The sequence below is a fragment of the Vombatus ursinus genome, unplaced genomic scaffold, assembly GCF_900497805.2.
Source record: "Vombatus ursinus unplaced genomic scaffold, bare-nosed wombat genome assembly UNPS02014847.1, whole genome shotgun sequence".
NCBI lineage: Eukaryota > Metazoa > Chordata > Mammalia > Diprotodontia > Vombatidae > Vombatus > Vombatus ursinus.
Genome location: NW_020954625.1, coordinates 8,418 through 28,621, shown reverse-complemented (window position 1 = coordinate 28,621; position 20,204 = coordinate 8,418). Strand labels below are relative to the sequence as shown.

The 20,204-nt window shown below is 38.6% G+C and overlaps 1 protein-coding gene across 1 annotated transcript in view; it reads left to right on the top strand.

The window, feature by feature from the left end:
* The window catches only part of LOC114026804 (cytochrome P450 2C23-like), a 33,815-nt gene extending 19,889 nt beyond the window's left edge, over window positions 1–13,926 (top strand). Inside the window, exons 5-9 of the mRNA XM_027840522.1 lie at window positions 2,161–2,337; window positions 7,808–7,949; window positions 11,117–11,304; window positions 12,721–12,862; window positions 13,339–13,926. Of these exons, the coding sequence (XP_027696323.1) occupies window positions 2,161–2,337; window positions 7,808–7,949; window positions 11,117–11,304; window positions 12,721–12,862; window positions 13,339–13,520 (831 nt within the window). The 3' untranslated portion in view covers window positions 13,521–13,926. The remainder of the gene's footprint in view (window positions 1–2,160; window positions 2,338–7,807; window positions 7,950–11,116; window positions 11,305–12,720; window positions 12,863–13,338) is intronic.
* The last annotated feature ends 6,278 nt before the right edge of the window (window positions 13,927–20,204 follow it).

Here is a 20,204-nt window from a genome sequence, read left to right as displayed (position 1 = left end):
TGACCTAAATGGATTAGTAATTTATTAGCAAATCATACTTTCACTTGGAAAAGATGATAAAAAAGAAAATGACAAATATTGGTGGAGTTGCAAAAACCTGGCACATTAATATGATACTAGTGGAGTCCTTCTGGAAAATCATTTGGAACTGTGCCTCAAAAGACAATAAATGGCATATGTTTTCAATCAGTAATTTCTCTTTTTGTTTTAGACCCTATACACATCAGAGAAAAATGGAGAGGACTCATCTTTACAAAAATACTCTTAGTAACTTTTTTGTTGTGGTAGAGAACTGGAAACTGAAGGGCATATTCTTTAATTTGGGAATGGTTGAAAAATTATGTTACACTAATTTGATGGAATATTTTTTCTGATAAAAATAATGAAAGGAATCAGTTCAGAGAAGCCTGCAAAGAATTGTATAAATTGATGCAGAGTGAAATGATCAAAAGCAGGAAATATTTCATATAATTACAACATTGTAAAGACAAAAAACTTTGAAAGACTGAATTATTCTGATCAATACAATGATCACCATTGATTTGAGAGGACTTATTATGAAATGCACTGCTCTTTTCTGACTGAGAGGTGACATATTGAATAGGCAGAATGAGATAGATTTTTGGACACAGACAATGTGAGATTTGTGTTTTACTTGATTATTTACATATATTACAAGAATTTTAAAAAATTTTAATTCAAGAGGCAAGAAGAGACAAGGTTTGTCAATTGAAAAACAAAATAAATTAAAAACAAATTGATTTTACACTTTCTGCTCCAAAGAGAATGTTTCTCTTCCTCTTACTTTGAGTGCTGAGCTTACTTGATGGTTAGAGCTTTCATTTTTCTGAAGTCTCTAATTAATCCCTCTCCCCAGTCCTAATCACCAACCCCACTAGAACTTGACAGCACTGTACTTTGTGAATGTTCCATCTCTGGAGGAGAAAGAAGCATTGACTTCTACCCAGGTTTCTCTCTCTGCTCCATGCTCATTTCAGTCAGAGAAATGAGATTCTTACTCCCTGAACTTCAACGAGGACAAATGGATTCTGACTTCTCTAGTTCTGTTGTGTATTACTCTGAAACTTGCTTTTTCCAATTAAGATAAGATGTTTTATCTGTTGATAGCTCCTAGAAATTCCCCCTGTTTCATAATCAATACCAAGTTTTTTCTGAATAGAAGCTTTCAAAAAGAAAAAAGCATTCTAAGACTTTATTACCCTTTAAAGATTGGCACAAAAGTTGGTCCCAAATGGCTTTCTTATGAAAGTAGACAAGTCTTGATTTAACCTTCCAAATGTTTATAAATGTATTTAAACAAAGGTAAATATCGTATGTTGGAGGGACTATGGGAAAATCAGCATATTGACAAACTCTTGGTGTAGCTCTGAATTATTCAGGCAATCTGGAAAGCAATTTGGATCTGTCTCTCCTCTGTTAGTAAATCATGTATGTCCTTTGCACTAGCAATACCATTTTTGACCAGTATCCCCAAAAAACATTAAAAAGAAGAAAATCCACAAAATTGAAAGTTATATACAAAAAATGGAAACACATTTTTGAGGGGGGGCTACAAAGTACTGGAAACTAAGGGGCAGCTCATCAATCGTGGTAGAACTGAATAAATCATGGTGTACGAATACAATCGAATTCTACTGTGTTTTGAAAAATAATGAAAGAGACAGCTGTACACTTATGGAGACTTTATGAATGGATGCCAAGTAAAATGAGCAGAACCGATTGGTACAAAAACAAAAACAATGGAAAGACAGAGACCGTGCAAGGCTCAAGGACTCTACTCAATGTAAAGACTCACCATGATTCCAGAGGAACCGCAGTGAAACATAGTGTCCTCCTCCTGACAGGGAGGGAATGGCCTCAAGATGTAGAATGTGACACATTTCTGGCCTTTGAAAAAGTAGGGATTAGGTTTGCTTGGCTATGTATATGTATTTCAAGGGTTTTGTTTTTCTTTTTTTCCCCAACGTGTAGTGAAGATGAAAAAAAAACACTTTTTGTTAATAAAAATTTTTAATTAAGCTTAAAAAGAAACGCAATTCCTTTGAATAGAACATAATAGTTTATAAGGAGTAATATAAAGTTGTCTCTTTATGACAATTAACTCACATGTGTGTTTTCTTTTTGGTCTGGGGGGTGTAGCTCTACAACTTTTTACCAGCATTCAGGGTGTACCTCTCTGGAAAGCATAAAACACTTTCTAGAAATCTGGAGAAAATCAAACATTTCATTTTGGAAAGAGTGAAGGAGCATCAAAAGGTGCTGGACCCCAACAACACTCAAGACTACATTGACTGCTACCTCTCCAAAATGCAGCAGGTAGGATGAATGGGGGAAACAGCTTGCTCATTGAGCAAGCCTGATATTCCAAGGATTCTTGCAGGCCGCTCTTTTCAAAGCACAGGTAGGAACATGAAAGAGTCTCAAGGTATTCATGTCTCACAAGAATGCCATTGGCTTTCTATCAAAGGGGCTTTGTTTGCTCTGACCCTATCCTTTATCTGTACTCTGTAAGGGAAATGCTCTTGGAAGAGTTCTTCTTTGTTGGGTGATGAGATGCTGATCTGGGCTTTCCTATTTGGAGGAGGATATTGTTTTAGAGAATGATAATAGGAATCAATTAATAAACATTTACCAAGTGCCTCCTATGAGCCAGGTACTCTACTATGTGCTGAAGAGACGAAAAGAGGGAAAAGAGGCTCGGCCCCTGCTATCAAGGAGCTGACAATATAATGGAGGAGATAATATGAAAATTAATACATACCAAGTAAGATCTAAACAGGAGAAATGGGATGTAGAGCAGGACTTGGAGTCAGGAGAACTTGAGTTCAAAGTGAACTTCAGACACTTCCTAGCTGTGTGACCCTAGGCAAGTCATAACACCTCTGTTTGCCTCTGTTCCTCATCTGTAAAATGGGGATAGTATCAATGATAGCCCTGGGGACTGTAGGGATAAAATGATATGTTTGTAAAGCATTCTGTTTACTTTAAAGCAGAGGCAGCAGATGGCTCAGCAGATTGAATACAGGGCTTGGAGTGAGGATGAACTGAGTTCAAATCCAGCCTCACACACTTCCTAGCTGTGTGACCATGGGCAAGTCACTTAACCTCTGATTGCCTGAAAATGGATCCACTGCAGAAGGAAAGGCCAACCATTCCAGTATCTTTGCAAATAAAACACAAAATGAGTTCATGAAGGATCAGACACGACTGAAATGACTGAATAACAAACATTGAAGCATTATATAAATGCTAGCTATAACTAGCTTCCATAAAAGTACTCAAAATTAACTAATACCAGAAAAAAGGAGAGCCTTTATTTTGCTTCGCAGAAAAATGAAAAAGATATAAAAGCCTCCCAGAAACCCACAAACAAATTCAGAAAACAAATGGAGCACTTATAGTATCCCATACTGTTACCTGACTATGAAAATTTACTCGGTTGCCATCAGGACATCTGTCCAACATTCCAATTAATCCTTAACTGTCTTCCAGGCCCACAGAGTTGCAGTCAGACTGATAGAGGAAGGTCGGTGTTGGTATGGATAGAGTACTGAGACTAAAATCAGAAAGATTTATGTTCAGATTTGTACTCAGACATTTTATCATGGTATAAGCCTGGGCAAGACACTTAACATCTGTCTGCCTCTATTTCTTCAACTGTAAAATGGACATAATGATAGCATCTACCTCCTAGGGTCATTGTAAAGATCAAATGAGATGATATCTGTAAGGTGCTCAGTACAGGGCCTGGCACATAGTAGATGCTTGATAAATGATGATTTCCTTCATTCCTTCACAGTCTAAACCAATAGATTAAAATTCCTCTAGAAGGAACAATCATTTTGAGAGGGCTGAACAAGCTATCCTCTTTCCCATTTGATCTGAACTGTACTAATAACTCATGTCAGTGGGGGAAGGGGTTTAGCAGGGAGGAGTAGAAAGTAAATGTCTTCTTCTTCTCCCTCAGAACCCTATTATGACAATAATCTTTAAGTCATTTTTTTTTATTCACACCACAACCACCCTAGTGCAGTTTAACATCATCTCTCACCTGGACAATGACAATTCTTCCTAACAGCTCTTCAAGCATCCAGACTCTCAAACTATTCTTCACAAATTTGCAAAGTAAACATGCATAAAGTGCAAGACTCACTGTGTCAATCCAAACAACACAGATTCATCTGTTTGGCTTTTAATACCCTTCACAATCTGACACCAGCCTCTCTTTCTAGCCCGGATATGCATTTTCCCCATCACACTCTCTATGCTCCAGTCAAACCTGCCTCCTTGTTCCCTGTACATAATATCCCATCTTTTTCCTACTTGCCTTTATACAGTCTGACCCCATGCCTGGAATGCTCTCACTCACTTTCCCCAACTCTTAGCAGCCTTAATATCCTTCTACACTTAGCTGCTGCCTCCTTCAAGCAGCCTTCCCTTATTCCTCTTTTTGTTAGTGTCCCACCCAAATATCTCTGTGTATTTATTTTCTACAGATCACATGTGTACTTCCCTTTAAATGTGTTGCATTCTTTCAGTAGAATGTAAACTCCTAGAGGGTGGAGACTATCTCATTTTTTCTTTTGCCTTTATATCCCCACCACCTAGCACTCTGCCTGCTACATAAGAGATACATCTTATGTATTTGTTGATTGAGTGACTTAAAATATTGATAAAAATGTTAAAAGGGCATAGAACTAAACATAGATCATTGAAATGTTCACTAGAAACTTTCTTCCTAGTTGATACCAGGACTTCTTTAACACCTTCCCTAGATATATTGCAATTTTGTTACTTTTGCCTCCATATTTTTTGCCTTTATTTCAGTGGCCCCGAACCAATGAGAAATTTTTTAAAAATAATGTTGAATTGACATAAAAGCATAAGAGTATTGATTCCATTGCTTAATCTTTTCTCATTAATTTATTTACCTTATGCTGGTCTGATGTGAACTTTTCTAAGTCAAATACCTGACTCGCTTTGAAATCCTTTTTAGGAAATGCCTGAAATTCATGTTTTTTCCATAAGACTATCTTCTTTTATCAAATATTTATATCCTCATGCTCAATGAAGAATAGATAAACAAAACTCTTGTTAACACATGAGCATAATAAAGAAAAATAAATTCCCATATTTGCCACATCCAAAAATATCTGTCTCATTTTGCATACTACTCCCACAACTCTCTATTAGAAGGCAGGTGGCATTCTTCATCACTGGTCCTCTACCCTCATGATTGAGAATTATATTGATATGGATTCATTAATCTTTCAAAATTGTTCATTTTTCAACATTTAGGCTGTAAGTCAATCTTATTTCATGCATGATTAAGCTTATATCTCCAGGATTAGCTATCTAGGTCTATAACCCAATCTCCTTTGATTTTAATATTATTGTTTTCCAATATCTCCTTTGATTTGTCAGAGAGAAGGAGTACCTGACCTATCCAAATTTCTTTTCCTTGACAGGTGGGGGGTTTTGTTTTCACTGCCCAAAATACTTGATTAGTGTTGAAGATCTAGTGTTTGATCACTACATTTTTTGATGTGTTATACTTGATGATTCTTTCTGTAGGACAGCCTCTGAATTCTATCAATATATATTTTGTTCTGTTTTTTAACAATTGTACATTTTCATTATTGAAATATTATATTCAGGATTTAAAGTTAATTCCAAATTTCTAAGATATATAAGAATCTTAAATTATTCATGTCCTGTCTTCAAGTTTATTTTGGCTTGTAGAGAGCCAATGTTTTCCAATATTTTTGTTTCTACATTTCATGTCAAAATTTCTCTATTTCCTAGTAACAAATCAACTAGTTTCACCTTAAAAGAATCTATACAGCTTTAGACACATCATACATCATATGTTCTAAATTGTCAATTCAGTGTTTCATATTTGAGACCTGTTATTTCAGCGTACTCTTCATCCTTTTCTCCTTTTAATTCCTTTCTCTTTGTGAAACACTTAAATAATCATAGCTATAGCATTTATAACCTGCTTCAAAAATTTCAATGCACTTTACAAATATTATCTCACTTGTGCCTCATAACAATCCCAAGAGGTAGATGCTGTTATTATCCCCATTTTAGAGATGAGGAAATGGATTTCAAGTCCGAGTCCAAGTCTTGACTCCAAGTCCATTTTGCCACAGAGCTGCATCTAGGGTAGTGTTGGTTTATTTCTGAGAGTCCTATAATACTTACTACATTGTTTTCTTATTTATCAGAGATGTTAGAATATCTGTTTTTAATTAAATAGTTTATATTCATTGTTTTATATCCTGGTCTAGATTATTTGGTCATTTTCCTTCTCCATGAGTTTCACTGGCAGTTGATTTGAGTAGAAAATGAGCTTCTACCCAACTTTGTTCCACCCTTTCCCATGTTCCCTGTGTGACCTTGAAAAAAATCATTTCATCTTTCTAGGCCACAATTTCTGTAAAAAGAGTTGTATTGGACCATGTGATGTCCGAGGTTCTTCTAAGCTCTAAATTCTATGAGCTTGCATGTTTCATAGATTTTCACAGCTTTTGTGATTTGGAAGGGACCTCAGTAGCCACCTAATTTTAAAGACTGTCACACAAAAGGATTAGAAAGCTTTTGCTTCCCCGCTCCCAGGAGATAGAACTCGTAACAGTGGTTTGAAAGTAGAGACACATTTCATTTCCACGTGAGGATAATGTAGAAGACTAGAACGAAATTCTTTATTATATAACAAGTTCCCCATCTGTGGAAGCTTTCAGGTTGAAGCTAGATGACTACTTAAGGGAGATTTTGAAAAGGAAATTTCTAATCAGTCACAGTTTACCTGGAGGAAGTTCATTTTCCCTACAAAATTTGAAATTCTGTATCCTCCACTGCAAAACCTTTCTCTCAATTTCCCATTCCGACAATTTGCAATTCCTTCTAATTCCTTGTTGTTGTTGTTGTAGTTCTCCTACTCCTTCTACTTCTTCCTCCTCCTCCTCCTCCTCCTCTTCTTCTCCTTCTTTTCCTTCTTCTCCTCCACCTCTGCCTCCTCTTACTCCTTTTCTTCTTCTTCTTCTTCTTCCTTCTTCTTCTTCTCTTCTTCCTCTTCCTTCTTCTTCTCTTCCTCCTCTTCCTTCTCCTCCTCCTCCTTTTCTTTCTCTTCCTCCTCCTCCTTCTTTTCCTAAGATGCTGTCCTGTTTTATAGAAAAATACCAGTATAAGGGGTCACTTACCAAGTCAATAAGGTTTTAAGTTAATTACTTGATTAAGTCTTCTTTATACCATACATATCATTAATAGTAAAGAGACAGCTGAAAAGGATCCAACTTGGTCCTGTTACATGTAAGGAAACTGGGACCTTGAGGAATGAAGTGACTTTCCCATGAATACATACATACTTCTTAGCTGAGGCTAAATTTAAGATAGATTGTTATCTCTATTGCATCTGTTTTCCACGTCAGTTGTTTTTCCAATGAGATATTTCACATTGTCTTCTATTTTTTCATTCTTTTGGTTTTGTTTTATAATGTCTTTATTTCTCATAGAGTCATTCCTGATTCAAAGGTCTTCCTGATTCAAAGTCTAGTGCTCTATCCACTATGCCATATTGTTTGAGGGAAAGAAGGTTGCCTGGAAAAGGCAAGCCTATGATTGGGCAATGGAAGCCCAAGGGCATAAGGAAGGTTCTAGTCTCTTAGGATAAGGAAAGTAAGGTGGGGGAGGGCTCCTAGGACAAACTTTATGTACTTCATATGGTTACTAATGGCTTTTCCTGCTGTCTCTCATTACTTCATTTTTTGTACCTCTCATTTAGGAAAAAGATAATCCCCAGTCTGAATTTGACTTAGAGAATCTAACAGCAACTGCAGCAGACTTATTTGCTGCAGGAACAGAGACAACCAGCAGCACGCTAAGATATGGCCTGCTGCTCATTCTGAAACATCCTGAGGTCCAAGGTAAAGTACAGGAATTGCCATGCTTACAGACCAAGCTTATTTTCCCAACCATGTACCTTGCTCAGGAGCTGGTCCCACATTTCCACCTTTTGGTTTTGTATGACTCCCACAGGCCTATTTTAGAAAACAGAACACTTGGGCAAGATGTGATATTTAAGTGTGTGAAGGTCTATCATGGGAAATTCAATTCACTTTAACAAACATGTATGAAGCTCCCACTGTGCAGTCTCAGTTATGTGCTTGGGATATGAGGACTCAAATGAAATATCCCCTTTCCTCAAATGCCCTACATTCTGCTAGGGCTGATTCTGCTGGATCCAAAAAGGCAGAGTGAGGAACCATGGATAGAAATTGCAAATTAACAAACAGAGACTTCATGTAAGGAAAAGATTTGCCAACTATTAAAATTCACCACAACGTCCAATCAGCTGCCCTGGAGGTCATGAGTTCTTGCTTATTGGAGGTTCTTAAGCAAAGGCTGAATGACCCTCTGTTCATTCCATTAGAAATAGGATGCCTGTTCAAGCATGGAGGGCCCTAGGTGAGAATGGGTCATTTTTAATGCAGAGATTCTATGACTCAATAACTTAGGATATTGAGAGAGGAGTTGAGATACATACCTGGTGAATGGTTTAAATCAAGATGATAATGTCATAACCAGCAGTATGAAATTAAAATGAAGACATCTACCTTCTTTGACAATATTAGCTGGTATCAATATAGAGGATGTAATGTTTGCAAATCACTTAACATATATTGTTTTATTTGATGACCACTAATGGGGGTGCTGTTATAATCTCCATTTTACAAATCATAAGATAATAGATTTAGAGGTATAGGGAAACTTTGAAGACAAATAATTTATGATCCCCATTTTTCAGATGAGGAAAATGAGGCTCCTATAGGTTTTATACCTTGCATAAATTTATACATTTATAAGAAAAGTAGAGGAAAAACTGAGAAGAGAAATGAGAGTCATCCAAGAAAATCATGAAAAACAAGTCAACAGCTTGCTAAAGGAGACCTCAAAATGCTGAAAAAAATAACACCTTAAAAAAGTAGACTTGACCAAATGGCAAAAAAGGTCCAAAAAGCTAGTGAGAAGAAGAATTCCTTAAAAAGCAGCATTGGCCAAATGGAAAAGGTGGTCCAAAAGCTCACTGAGGAAAAGAATTCCTTAAAAATTAGAATAGAGCAAATGGAAGCTAATGACTCTATGAGAAATAAAGAAATTATAAAACAAAACCAAAAGAATGAAAAAATAGAAGACAATGTGAAATATCTCATTGGAAAAACAACTGACATGGAAAACAGATGCAATAGAGATAGCAAAAATTATTGGACTGCCTGAAAGCCATGAACAAAAAAAGAGCCTAGACTTCATCTTTCAAGAAATTATCAGGGCAGCTAGGTGGTGCAGTGTATACAGCACCGGCCCTGAAGTCAGGAGGACCTGAGTTCAAATCCGGTCTTAGACCAAACACTCGACACGTACTAGCTTTGTGACCTTGGGCAAGTCACTTAACCCCAATTGCCTCACTGAAAAAAAAAAGAAAGAAAAAAAGAAAAAGGAAAGAAATTATCAAGGGAAACTGTCCTGATATTCTTGAACCAGAGGATAAAATAGAAATTAAAAGAATCCACTAATATCTCCTGAAAGAGATCCCTAAAGGAAAACTCCCAGGAATATTATAGTCAAATTCCTGAGTTCCTAGGTCAAGAAGAAAATACTGCAAGTAGCCAGAAAGAAACAATTCAAGTATTGTGGAAACACAATCAAGATAACTCAAGATTTAGCAGCTTCTACATTAAGGCATCTGAGGGCTTGGAATATGATATTCCGGAGGTCAAAGGTACTAGGATTAAAACCAAGAATCACCTACCTAGCAAAACTGAGTGTAATCAATGAGGGGAAGAAATTGATATTCAATGATGTAGAGGAAATTAATACATTCTTGAGAAGCCAGAGCTAAATAGAAAAAATTGACTTTTAAATACAAGACTCAAGAGAAGCATGAAAAGATAAACAGGAAAGAGAAACCATAAGGAACTTATTAAAGTTGAAGTGTTTACATTCCTACATGGAAAGATATTTGTAACTCATGAGACCTTTCTCATTATTAGGGTACTTGGAGGGAATATACATAGACAGAGGGCACAGAGTGAGTTGAATATAAAAAGATGATATCTAAAAAATAAAATTAAGGAGTGAGAAAGGAATGTACTGGGAGATGGAGAAAGGGAGAGGTAGAATGGAGTAAATTATCTTACATAAAAGAGGCAAGAAAACAGTGGAGGGGAAGGGGGGGAGGTGAGAAGGAATGAGTGAGCTTTACTTTCATCAGATTTGGCTTAAGGAATAACATATACAACCAATTGGGTATGGAAATCTATCTTACCCCACATGAAAATAGAAGGGAAGGGGATAAGAGAGGGAAGGGTGATAGAAGGGAGGGAAGATTGGGGGAGGGGTAGTCATAAGCAAACGCTTTTGAGGAGGGACAGGGACAAAAGAGAGAATAGAATAAATGGGGGCTGAGATAGAATGGAGGAAAATATACTCTTTCACAACGTGACTATTGTGGAGGTGTTTTGTGTGACTGCACATGTATAGCCTATGTCAAATGGCTTGTCTTCTCAATGAGGGTGGGGAGGGAGGGAGGAGGGGAGAGAATTTGGAATTAAAAGTTTTAGAAACAAATTTTGGAAATTGTTTCTGCATGCAGCTGGGAAATAAGATACACAGGCAAAGGGGTATAAAATCTATCTTGCTCTACAGGAAAATAAAAGGGAAAGGGGATAAGAGAAGGGGGGTAATAGAAGGGAGAACAGATTTGGTGAAGGGGAATCAGAATGCAGGCTTTCATGGGATGAGGGAAGAGAGGGATGGGGAGAAATTAGGAACTCAAAATCTTGTGGAAGTGAATGTTGAAAACTAAAAATAAATAAATAAATTGTAAATTGCAAAAAAAAAGAGAAAAAGAAAAAGAAAGAAAAGAAAAGAAAAGAAAAAGCCTTTGCTTCCTGGACTGTGTAGAAGGAGGACACTGAGCCCCCTGAGAATCATCTTAGGTCATATGATCAGGCAAACATGCTACACAGGCTCTGTTGGGCATTCCCAGGAGACCAGGAAACTCAGTTGTTTTTCCTGTTTTTTGTTCCTGCAGCAAAAATTCATGAGGAAATCAATCGTGTGATTGGACACAATCGAGTTCCTTCCATAAAGGACAGACAAGACATGCCCTACGTGGATGCTGTGGTGCATGAAGTGCAAAGATTCATTGACCTCGTACCTCTCAACGTGCCCCATGCAGTGAACCAGGATATCAAGTTCAAAAACTACGTACTCCCTAAGGTCAGCAGTCATAAGGTCATGGGATCTAGTGTCGGAAGACATCTCAAATATCATCTGGTGCAGTGATCACATTTTAGACACGAGAAAATCACATTCCATTGTCAATCTCACATGAAATTCCCTTCAGGCAGTCTTTTGTTGCATGAGGCTAACTATGATGTGGTGCTGAATGAAGAATAAGGGAAAGTGTATACTTATCTTGGTTCTCCCTGCTTCTCATTCACCATGCTTCTCATTCAACACTTTGGAACAAAAATGTACAATGAAAATAACAAATTGAGATTGCTCAAGTGAAAATTTTATTTATTTCATTTCCCTTTACTAGACTGTGAAGTGGATTGTGTAAATACTATTGTCTGTCCCATTGTGCAGATGGAGACACTGAGTCTCAGGTCAAATGATTTGTCCAAGGTCATTTAAAAATGTTGGACTTGAAACTAGAACCTAAGTCTTTAGACTCTAAAGTACTGCTTTCCAGGGGATAATAAAAAAGCATTGACTGAATTTAATTGAATCAGATTGAAGTTTCCTGGCAATGGCTGAATAGAACAATTGTCCCTCAGAGAAAGAAGAAGGGAGCATGTCACCTAATTTCACATTTAATATACCCCCATTGAATGCATTGTTCAGTTTAAGTCATTAAAGTTCAGTAAGAATCATGTATGTGAGGATTGTTAGGCCAAATGCTATTGACAAGAGGCAAGAATAGAAGGGATTTTGACCATTAGGGACTTTGGTTTCTGCAGGAGGGAGCACAATTTGGAACCAGAAAAGTCCACACAAAGTGTTATTTCTTTCCTTCAGACCAATCTGTGATTTGACTAGCAGAGTGGCTTGCTGCTGAATCAACTTCCAAAGGAGGAAGCCTTGGTCTGCCCCTAGAGGCTTTAAGCATTGTCTGGGGCACTGGCCATTCCACTGCCCAGAGTCACACAGGCAGCAGGTGTAGACATGAAGTATCGACCAAGGAACTGAGGGGAGAGAGAGAGCACAAAGATCTCAGGGCCTTAGCCAAGGCTTCCTATAGGAAGGGGTACCCAAGCAAATCTTTGAAGAAAGCTGGGGATGTTAAAATGCTGAAATGAGCAAGGAGTGCCCTCCAGGAATTGAGACATGGACATTATAAGGGCATGAAGACCAAACAGGGAGCCTTGTGGATGGGGAACAGCAGTTGTATCAGTTTAATTGGAACCCTAAGGAGGGCATAATGGGGACAATAATGGGGAGATAAACCAAGAAAGCTAGAATGGTGCCTATGCAGATTCCCAATGGCTAGACATCCCAGTCTATACCATACACAACGGAGTGTGCATTTTGTACTAGAGATAACATGGAGTCATTGAACATTCTTGGAACTGGGATACCAAGGATATTCATGATGATAACTGACTTTGCCTTGGAATTTCTTCCCTCCAGGGCACGACAATCTTGCCAGTGCTCTCCTCAGTTTTATATGACAACAAAGAGTTTCCCAACCCTGACCAGTTTGACCCCCAGCACTTCTTGGATAAGAATGGGAAATTCAAGAAAAGTGACTACTTCATGCCTTTTTCCATTGGTAAAAAGAAACCCTTCCCATCTCTACCTCTCACTCTACAGGGAGGATTCAGTTCCCTGTCCCACCCTCCTCTGCTGGAGCCTCCTCCTGGTAGTTCTTCTGAGGACACATTACCCCACTGTGGCACATGACATACTGTCTTTTCTAGTATTCCCGTGGCCTAGCTTCTTCTCAGACCCTCAAGAGATGACAAGAGCCTCTTGGATGGCTTACTAGCCCCCACATTTTAGTGGAACCATGACTCCGTTGCAAGATCCACTGCACAAGGGCTCACCATGGGAAGAATGGTATGAAGGAGGAATTCCTTCCTGCCCCTAGTGACCATTAATGGCTGAAATATAAACCACATGAATAGTTCTCACAATTTCTGCCCATCTATATACTTCACTTTTATTCTTCTCCTTACTATTGTCCCGTTTCACTTTGGCTGACACTGATAATGCATGAAGATTTCTAAGCACAATTTTTTTTTCCAGGAAAACGGTCTTGTCTTGGAGAGGGCCTGGCAAGGATGGAGTTGTTTTTGTTCCTTACCACCATTATGCAGAACTTCACCCTCAAACCAGTTGGAGATCCAAATGCAATTAGCATCAAGACCAATCGAGTTGGATTCCTCACTGTTCCACCACATTACCAACTATGCTTTCTTCCTCATTAAGGAAGAAGACAAAATTGATTTGGTAAATTAGCCATCTAGTTTAGTTTCATCTTCTGGACCCTATACTCTCACATTTTTCACTGGAATCCCCTTGAAGGAAAGAGAAATTCCCACCTATTGATTAAAATGATTCTTACATTTCAGAGATAAGATGGCCATGCAGAGTATGTGGTGTCATTATGTTATATGGGCTGCATTATATACATTCGTATGCAACCCTCTCACCAGTCTCTCCAACCACATCCTCAATTCTAGTTTTAGGGTGAGGAAGAAGATATGTAAAATATCCCCCCAAAAACCATTTGTACTTTTCTTTTCAAATATCTTCAAACATGATCTTATTTTGTATTGTATAGATCTTGTTTGTGAATTTGGAGAACAATAAAAACAGCTGTGTTGCTACTAACTCCTGGTGTGCAAATGTACGCCTTCACTTCCATACATTGAAGATTCATGACTTCAGAAGCAGCATGATAATATGGAAGGAGCCTTGACTCTACGGGTAGAAGACCTGGGACCAATCTTGCCTCTAATGCTAGCAACGTGTGTGGCCTTGGACAAGTCACTTCACCATTCTCACCTCAGAGATTTCATCTCTACAATGAATAGGTTAGACTACACGGGCTCAGTGTTCTCAACTGCTTCTCCATCTACGATATTTGGATCAGTGGAGAAAGTCAATCTACCCATCCATTCTTTCGTGGACCATTTGCAAAGGTTATAGTCAAAGGAGAATTATCTCCTGATGACAGCCACACTAGTGGTAGACTTCTCTGCTATTGACTATGAAGGTCACCAGGTGCCCAGTTCACGTTGATGGACCTGTAAGTTTCTCGTGTTGTAGAACCTTCCAGAGTTTAGATCCTAACCACCTGAGATCACCTCCACGCTACAACATAACATGATACATCTATCTGTCAAGGATCTATGATTTTGTTGGTAAAGTCCAAGAGCATGTCAGAACTCAACTATAACTCAGTAGCTATGTCTGAGTGAGTAGCCTAAAGTTCTTAGACATTATGGGACTAACCTATGGCCACACAGCCCTAAAGTGTTATAGGCAGAATTCAGATCCACATTTTTCAGACTCCAAGTACAGCATTCTATCCACTATTAACACATTACCATTTCTTTCTGAAGCTCACATCTTCTGCATCAACTCTTTTTCCTTCACTTCCTTGCTTCTTTGTTTTTACAGATCCTCACTCCATCTCTTGCCTCTTATCAATATCTCGACCCAATAGTCAATCAGTTCCATCTTAAATTGACCTTCATGTCAAAATTCCTTTTTCTCTTGCCCTATGGAGACATGCATAAATTACCAAATTCCAACAACCACTTGCCTTCTCTGTTACTGTAGGTTTGCTACTGAACCCAGAACTCATCTCTGACTCACCATCTCCCTCCCTTCAGCATCTATTCTAAGATTTCTCTTTTCTACTCAATCCTCTCACATGTCCCTTTCTCTCTCACCAGAATACTGAGCTCAATATTTCACTAAAAAATTTAGAATATCTATTGGTAATTTATTATTTTCCAAATCCTATATTCTACATCACCTCTCCTTCACACACACACACACACACACACACACACACACACACACACTTCCTTTTTTTTTTATTCCAGTATGGGAGAGGGAGGTGGAGGAATAGAAAAATAATGCAGCATTTCTGCTTGCAACTACCAGTCCCTCTACTTGGGCCCTTAATCACAGCTCCTACGTTCTCCTCTGACAACTTGTGCCTTCTATCCTCCCGTGTCTTTTCCTATTTTTCAATCTCTCCATGTCAGCTGCTTCTTTCCCTACTGCTTACAAACATTCACATCTCCCTCATTCTTAAAACAATAAAACCTAACTCCAGAGATTCCCTGTCTGCTTCTTATTGCCTTGTGTTACTCAGCACTCTTGGCCCTTCAAACTGACACAACATGCCTTATTGAATATCTGCTGAGTTAATAACAGCTCTTCTGGTTCAGTAGAGGAGGAGGGTTTGCTTCAACTTCTGGGAGGCGTAGGACATCTGAGTCCTGCATAACTGGCTTTTCATCTTAAAAGTACAGGGGTGCTGAATCACATATGGCCAGCATGGAAGCCACCTGGGAATCCCTCTACATGCTCTCTTCAACCTCAATTATATTGCCCTTCTTTGCCACTCCTTCCTTGCATGGTCAATCTCCTAGAAAAATGATCTATCCATTGGCTTCTACTTTCTCACCTCCTACTTAACTCCCCGCTCCATAATCTGGCTGCCATTTTCATTACTCAATAGAAACTGCTCTCTCTGAGATTAAAGTGTCCCTTAATTGAAAAATTCTGTTGCCTTTTGGTCAATCTTTATCTTTTGATTTCTTTGAAACCTTTGATATTATTGATCACACTCTCCCTGGACTTCCTTGACACTGTATCTCTCTTCTAGTTCTCTTCCTTCTCCCTGTCTGGCCACATTGTGGCCAAGATCACTTGAAACAGAAGACTCTGCTCTACGAACAAGTTTAGAATTTTCTGGCCAGTAAGGGTGGGAGATGAGTGGGATCAGTACCATAATAAATAATCCTTATCTATGCTAGTTAACTCATAGAAACAGTCAGAACCATAATTAGCAATTCTGACATCAGGAACAGAAGCACCAAATGCCTTCAAATGTACTTTAAATTGACCAGGACACTACATTGAGGACACTGAGACCCTGGGAAAAGGAAACCAGTGGGAGTATGTAAGACATTAAGACCAGACCAGAAAGGAGGCCCAATGGGATGGAGTCAGTTTGTCAGGGGAGAGAGTGGAGGAAGATGCCAGCTGCTAGCTGCCCAGTTAGACATTTATTCTTGTGGACTAGGCTGTAAGATCCATTGTTTGTAGTTACTGAAAGAATACACATGTTCTCCTCACCCTCTCAGTGTTGGTGCCCTGGAACAAAACCCTGCCTGGATCACCTTAGCTAAAGCACATCTGTCCTATTAGTGACTATCTCATCCAAGATATTATAGCCAATATGTTTTAAAATTAAAGACTGCTATCACTTCTCAGTCATTTTGAGGTCATCTCTCCCAGTATTTTGAAGAAACAGGCTCTCTCTACAACTGTGACCATCCCCATGTGGTTGCCAGGATAAGATTAGTTACTCTGAAAACTGAAGATTTTTTTTTTCAAAATCTAGCTTGCCTAATGCTCAAATTCACCAACCCTCCCCCTTTAAAAGCCCCTATTTTGTTCAGGAAAGTGATACATGCACAAAATGGCTGAGAGAACAGAATAGCAACATGCCTCTCCTCCCCAAAGTAAATAATCGAGAAACTTACATGAGACACTACAAATTCCAATCAATGATCTAAATATTCAAAGTCACATGTGAAAAGATGAGAATGAAATGTTAGCTCTTTAAAAAATGTGGAGAGTAATAAAAAGGTATCAAAATGTTCCTAAACATTTATATCTGTTCCATATCTTATAGTTTTAGACCAAGTTTCTTGGGCTGCTAAAAGGTCAAGAGACTTGCCCAGGGTCACCCAGAAACAACATAAACCCAAGTCTTTCATGACTCCAATGCTAGCTGTTAGTCCACTCTATTATGCTACCTCTTGTAGTACTTCTCCTATCTGCATAACTCCTCCTCAGTTTCCTTTGCTGGATCTTCACCCAGGGCATCCATATCAACCATGGGTGCCTCCCAAAACTCTGTTCCAAGCTCTCTTCTTTTCTTGCTCTATACCCAAGGTTCTCAACCTGAGGTCCAAGGACCAATGAAGAAGATCTATGGATAGATTTCAGAGTATCTGTGGACTAGCTCGTGGATAATTTCACAATACCAACAGCCTAATGGACATATTTCAAGCTTGATGTGCCATAGACATCTGGAACTCAACATGTCCAAAACAGAGATATCTTTCTCCTCAAACCTTCCTTTCTTCTGAACTTCCCTGTTAATGTCAAGGGCACTACCATCCTTCTGGTTACCCAAGAATGCAGTCTCAATGTCATCCTCAACACCTCTCTCCTACTTATCCCCAGTAGACAATCTCTTGCTGAGTCATATTGTTTCTACCTTCATGACATCTATTATACACATCTCCTTCTCTCCACTCACACAGCTACCACTCTGGTTTATGCCTTCATCAGATCCTGTGTGATATGATGCAGTAGTCTTCTAGTTGGTCTCCCTGACTTAGCTTTCTCCCCACTTCAATCCATGTTGCCAAATTCAACTTCCAAATAGATCTCCTAAATCACGAGTCTAATCATGTCTATAGGAAACCACAGTTATTTCCTCTTATTTCCAGGATCAAATATTAAATGCTCTATTTGACTTTTAAGGTCCATCACTACATAACCCCTTCTTACATTTCCAATTGTTTTCACATTTCGCTCCCTTCTATACACTTGGTAAATCAGTCAATAAACATTTCTTAAGCACCTACTATGTTCTAAGCACTGTGCTAAGTGCTGAAAATACAAAAAGAGATAAAAGATAATCCCTTCCTTCCCTGGAAGAGTTTACACACACACACACACACTCACACACACACACACACACACACACACACACACCACACATACACAAGCTATATGTAAGATAAATAGGAAAGAATTATCAGAGGGATTTGGAAAACCTCCTGTAGAAGATGGGATTTTAGCTAGGAGCTAAAAAAAAAGCCAATAAATGGAAGTGAGGAAGCAGTCTATTTCAGCAATGTGGGACAGCCAGAGATGACTGGAGCCAAGAGACAGGATATCATCTCTGTAGAGCAGCCAGGAGAGCAGTGTTACTGGATCAAAGAATATGAATCGGGGAGTAAGGTGTAAGAAGACTGGAAAGTCAGGAGGAGCTTAGGTTATGATGGGCATTGAATACCAAACGGAATATTCTGTATGTGATCCTAGAGGCTAAAGAGAGTCACTGAAGTTTATTTAGTGGGGTGTGTGTGTGTGTTTGTGTGTGTGTGTGTGTGACTTGATTACATGAGCATTACAGGAAAATCACTTTGGTGGCTGAGTGGAGGATGGATTGGAGTGGGGAGATAGCCAGTCTCCCTAAGGGGAGAGAGTTGAAGTAAACAAGACTGAAGAGCAACCTAGATGAAAACTTCCAACCATGAAGTGCAAAGGGCTGACCTTAGAATGGTGGCAGTGTCAGAGGAGAGAAGGGGGTGTCAATGAGGGATGTTAAAAAGGTGAGGTGGAGTAGAGAGAGCATTCTAGATAAAGGCTTCTACATTCCCTTCCAAACAACTTTGAAATAATGCATCAAATTGCATTCTTCAGTGGCAAAGTCAGCAAAAAGTTGAGTTGAGACTTTTTCCCTCCCAAGACAACTTGGGAAGTCAGAAGTCTCTGAATTCTTGTCCAAGAACTATGGAAGCACTTATATGAACTGATGCAGAATAAACAAACAGATGAGGAAAATAATATACACAATGATCATAATACATAAATGGAAAGAGAAGGGGAGGAAGGAAAGAAGGAAAGAATGGAGGGAGGGAGGGAAAAAAGAATGAAATGTAACAGTTAAAGATCAATTAATTCTGAATCAGTTATAAAGGACCTCGGAAGGAAGATGCTATCAATATTCAGAAAATGAAATGATAAATAGAAGTATGTATTGTATGATTTTACATATATTATATTATATATGTATATGTATACACACACATATTGTAGCCTTCTCTAGGGTTGGATGGGGAGGAAGGAAAAAATTAAAAGGGCACAGCAGAGAACAAAAGAAAAATTAGAACAAACCATGGAAAAACAGGTTAGCATTGAAAATGATGTGTAATATATATTATATAGTTTTTTAAAAAACAATGTGAAATGGAAATTTATGGTTTTATATTGAATTCTTTTCTTATGTTGTGCTGTGTACATAGAAATTTTTTTTTCTTTTTTATTTAAGGTCAAAATGAATAAAACTTTTTAAAGAGAGAGATGATTTGCTGGGCAAGGCAGCAGGGAAGGATACATTTTGAAATGGAGGCATTACAAAAACAAACAATATCAATTAAAAAATTAAAAAGACCCAAGGGACAGCTAGGTGGGTGCAGTGGACAGAGAGCTAGGCCTGGAGTCAGGAAGACCTGAGTTCAAATCTGGCTTAGACACTTACTCGCTGTGTGACCTTGGGGAAGTCACTTAATCCTGTTTGCCTCACTTTCCTCATCTGGAGGATGACCTGGAGAAGGGAAGGCCAAACCATTCCTTTGCCAAGAAAACCCCAACTGGGGTTATGAAGAGTCAGACACAACTGAAATAGCTGAATAACAAACAACAAATCGAAAGAGGTGAACTTTGTTATTGACTATTCTTGGTCACTTAAATAAAATAATATAAACCAGCTGTAGCAGATTTTTTTTTTCAAAACACACTTTTCAAAATATTTATTCACCTTTTACCTTCACAATTAAATGATTAAAATGATGAGAGGGCATTTCCAGCTGCCTTCATAATGCCAGTTTTATCATTGGCTCCTCAGTCCCACCCCTTTCCTAAAAGCCATAGTAATCGTTGGGCACCTGTCAGCTCTAGACCCCAACCATAGGGCAATGGACCTGTGGGGATTCATCAACCCTGGCCTTGTGGCTTGAGTATTTTTTTTCTTCATCATCTCGTTTGTGTGAAGAGACAGAGGCAGAGTAGGGGAAACTCCCTCCAGGCCCAGCTCCTTTGTTCCCTTTTGGGAACTTCCTCCA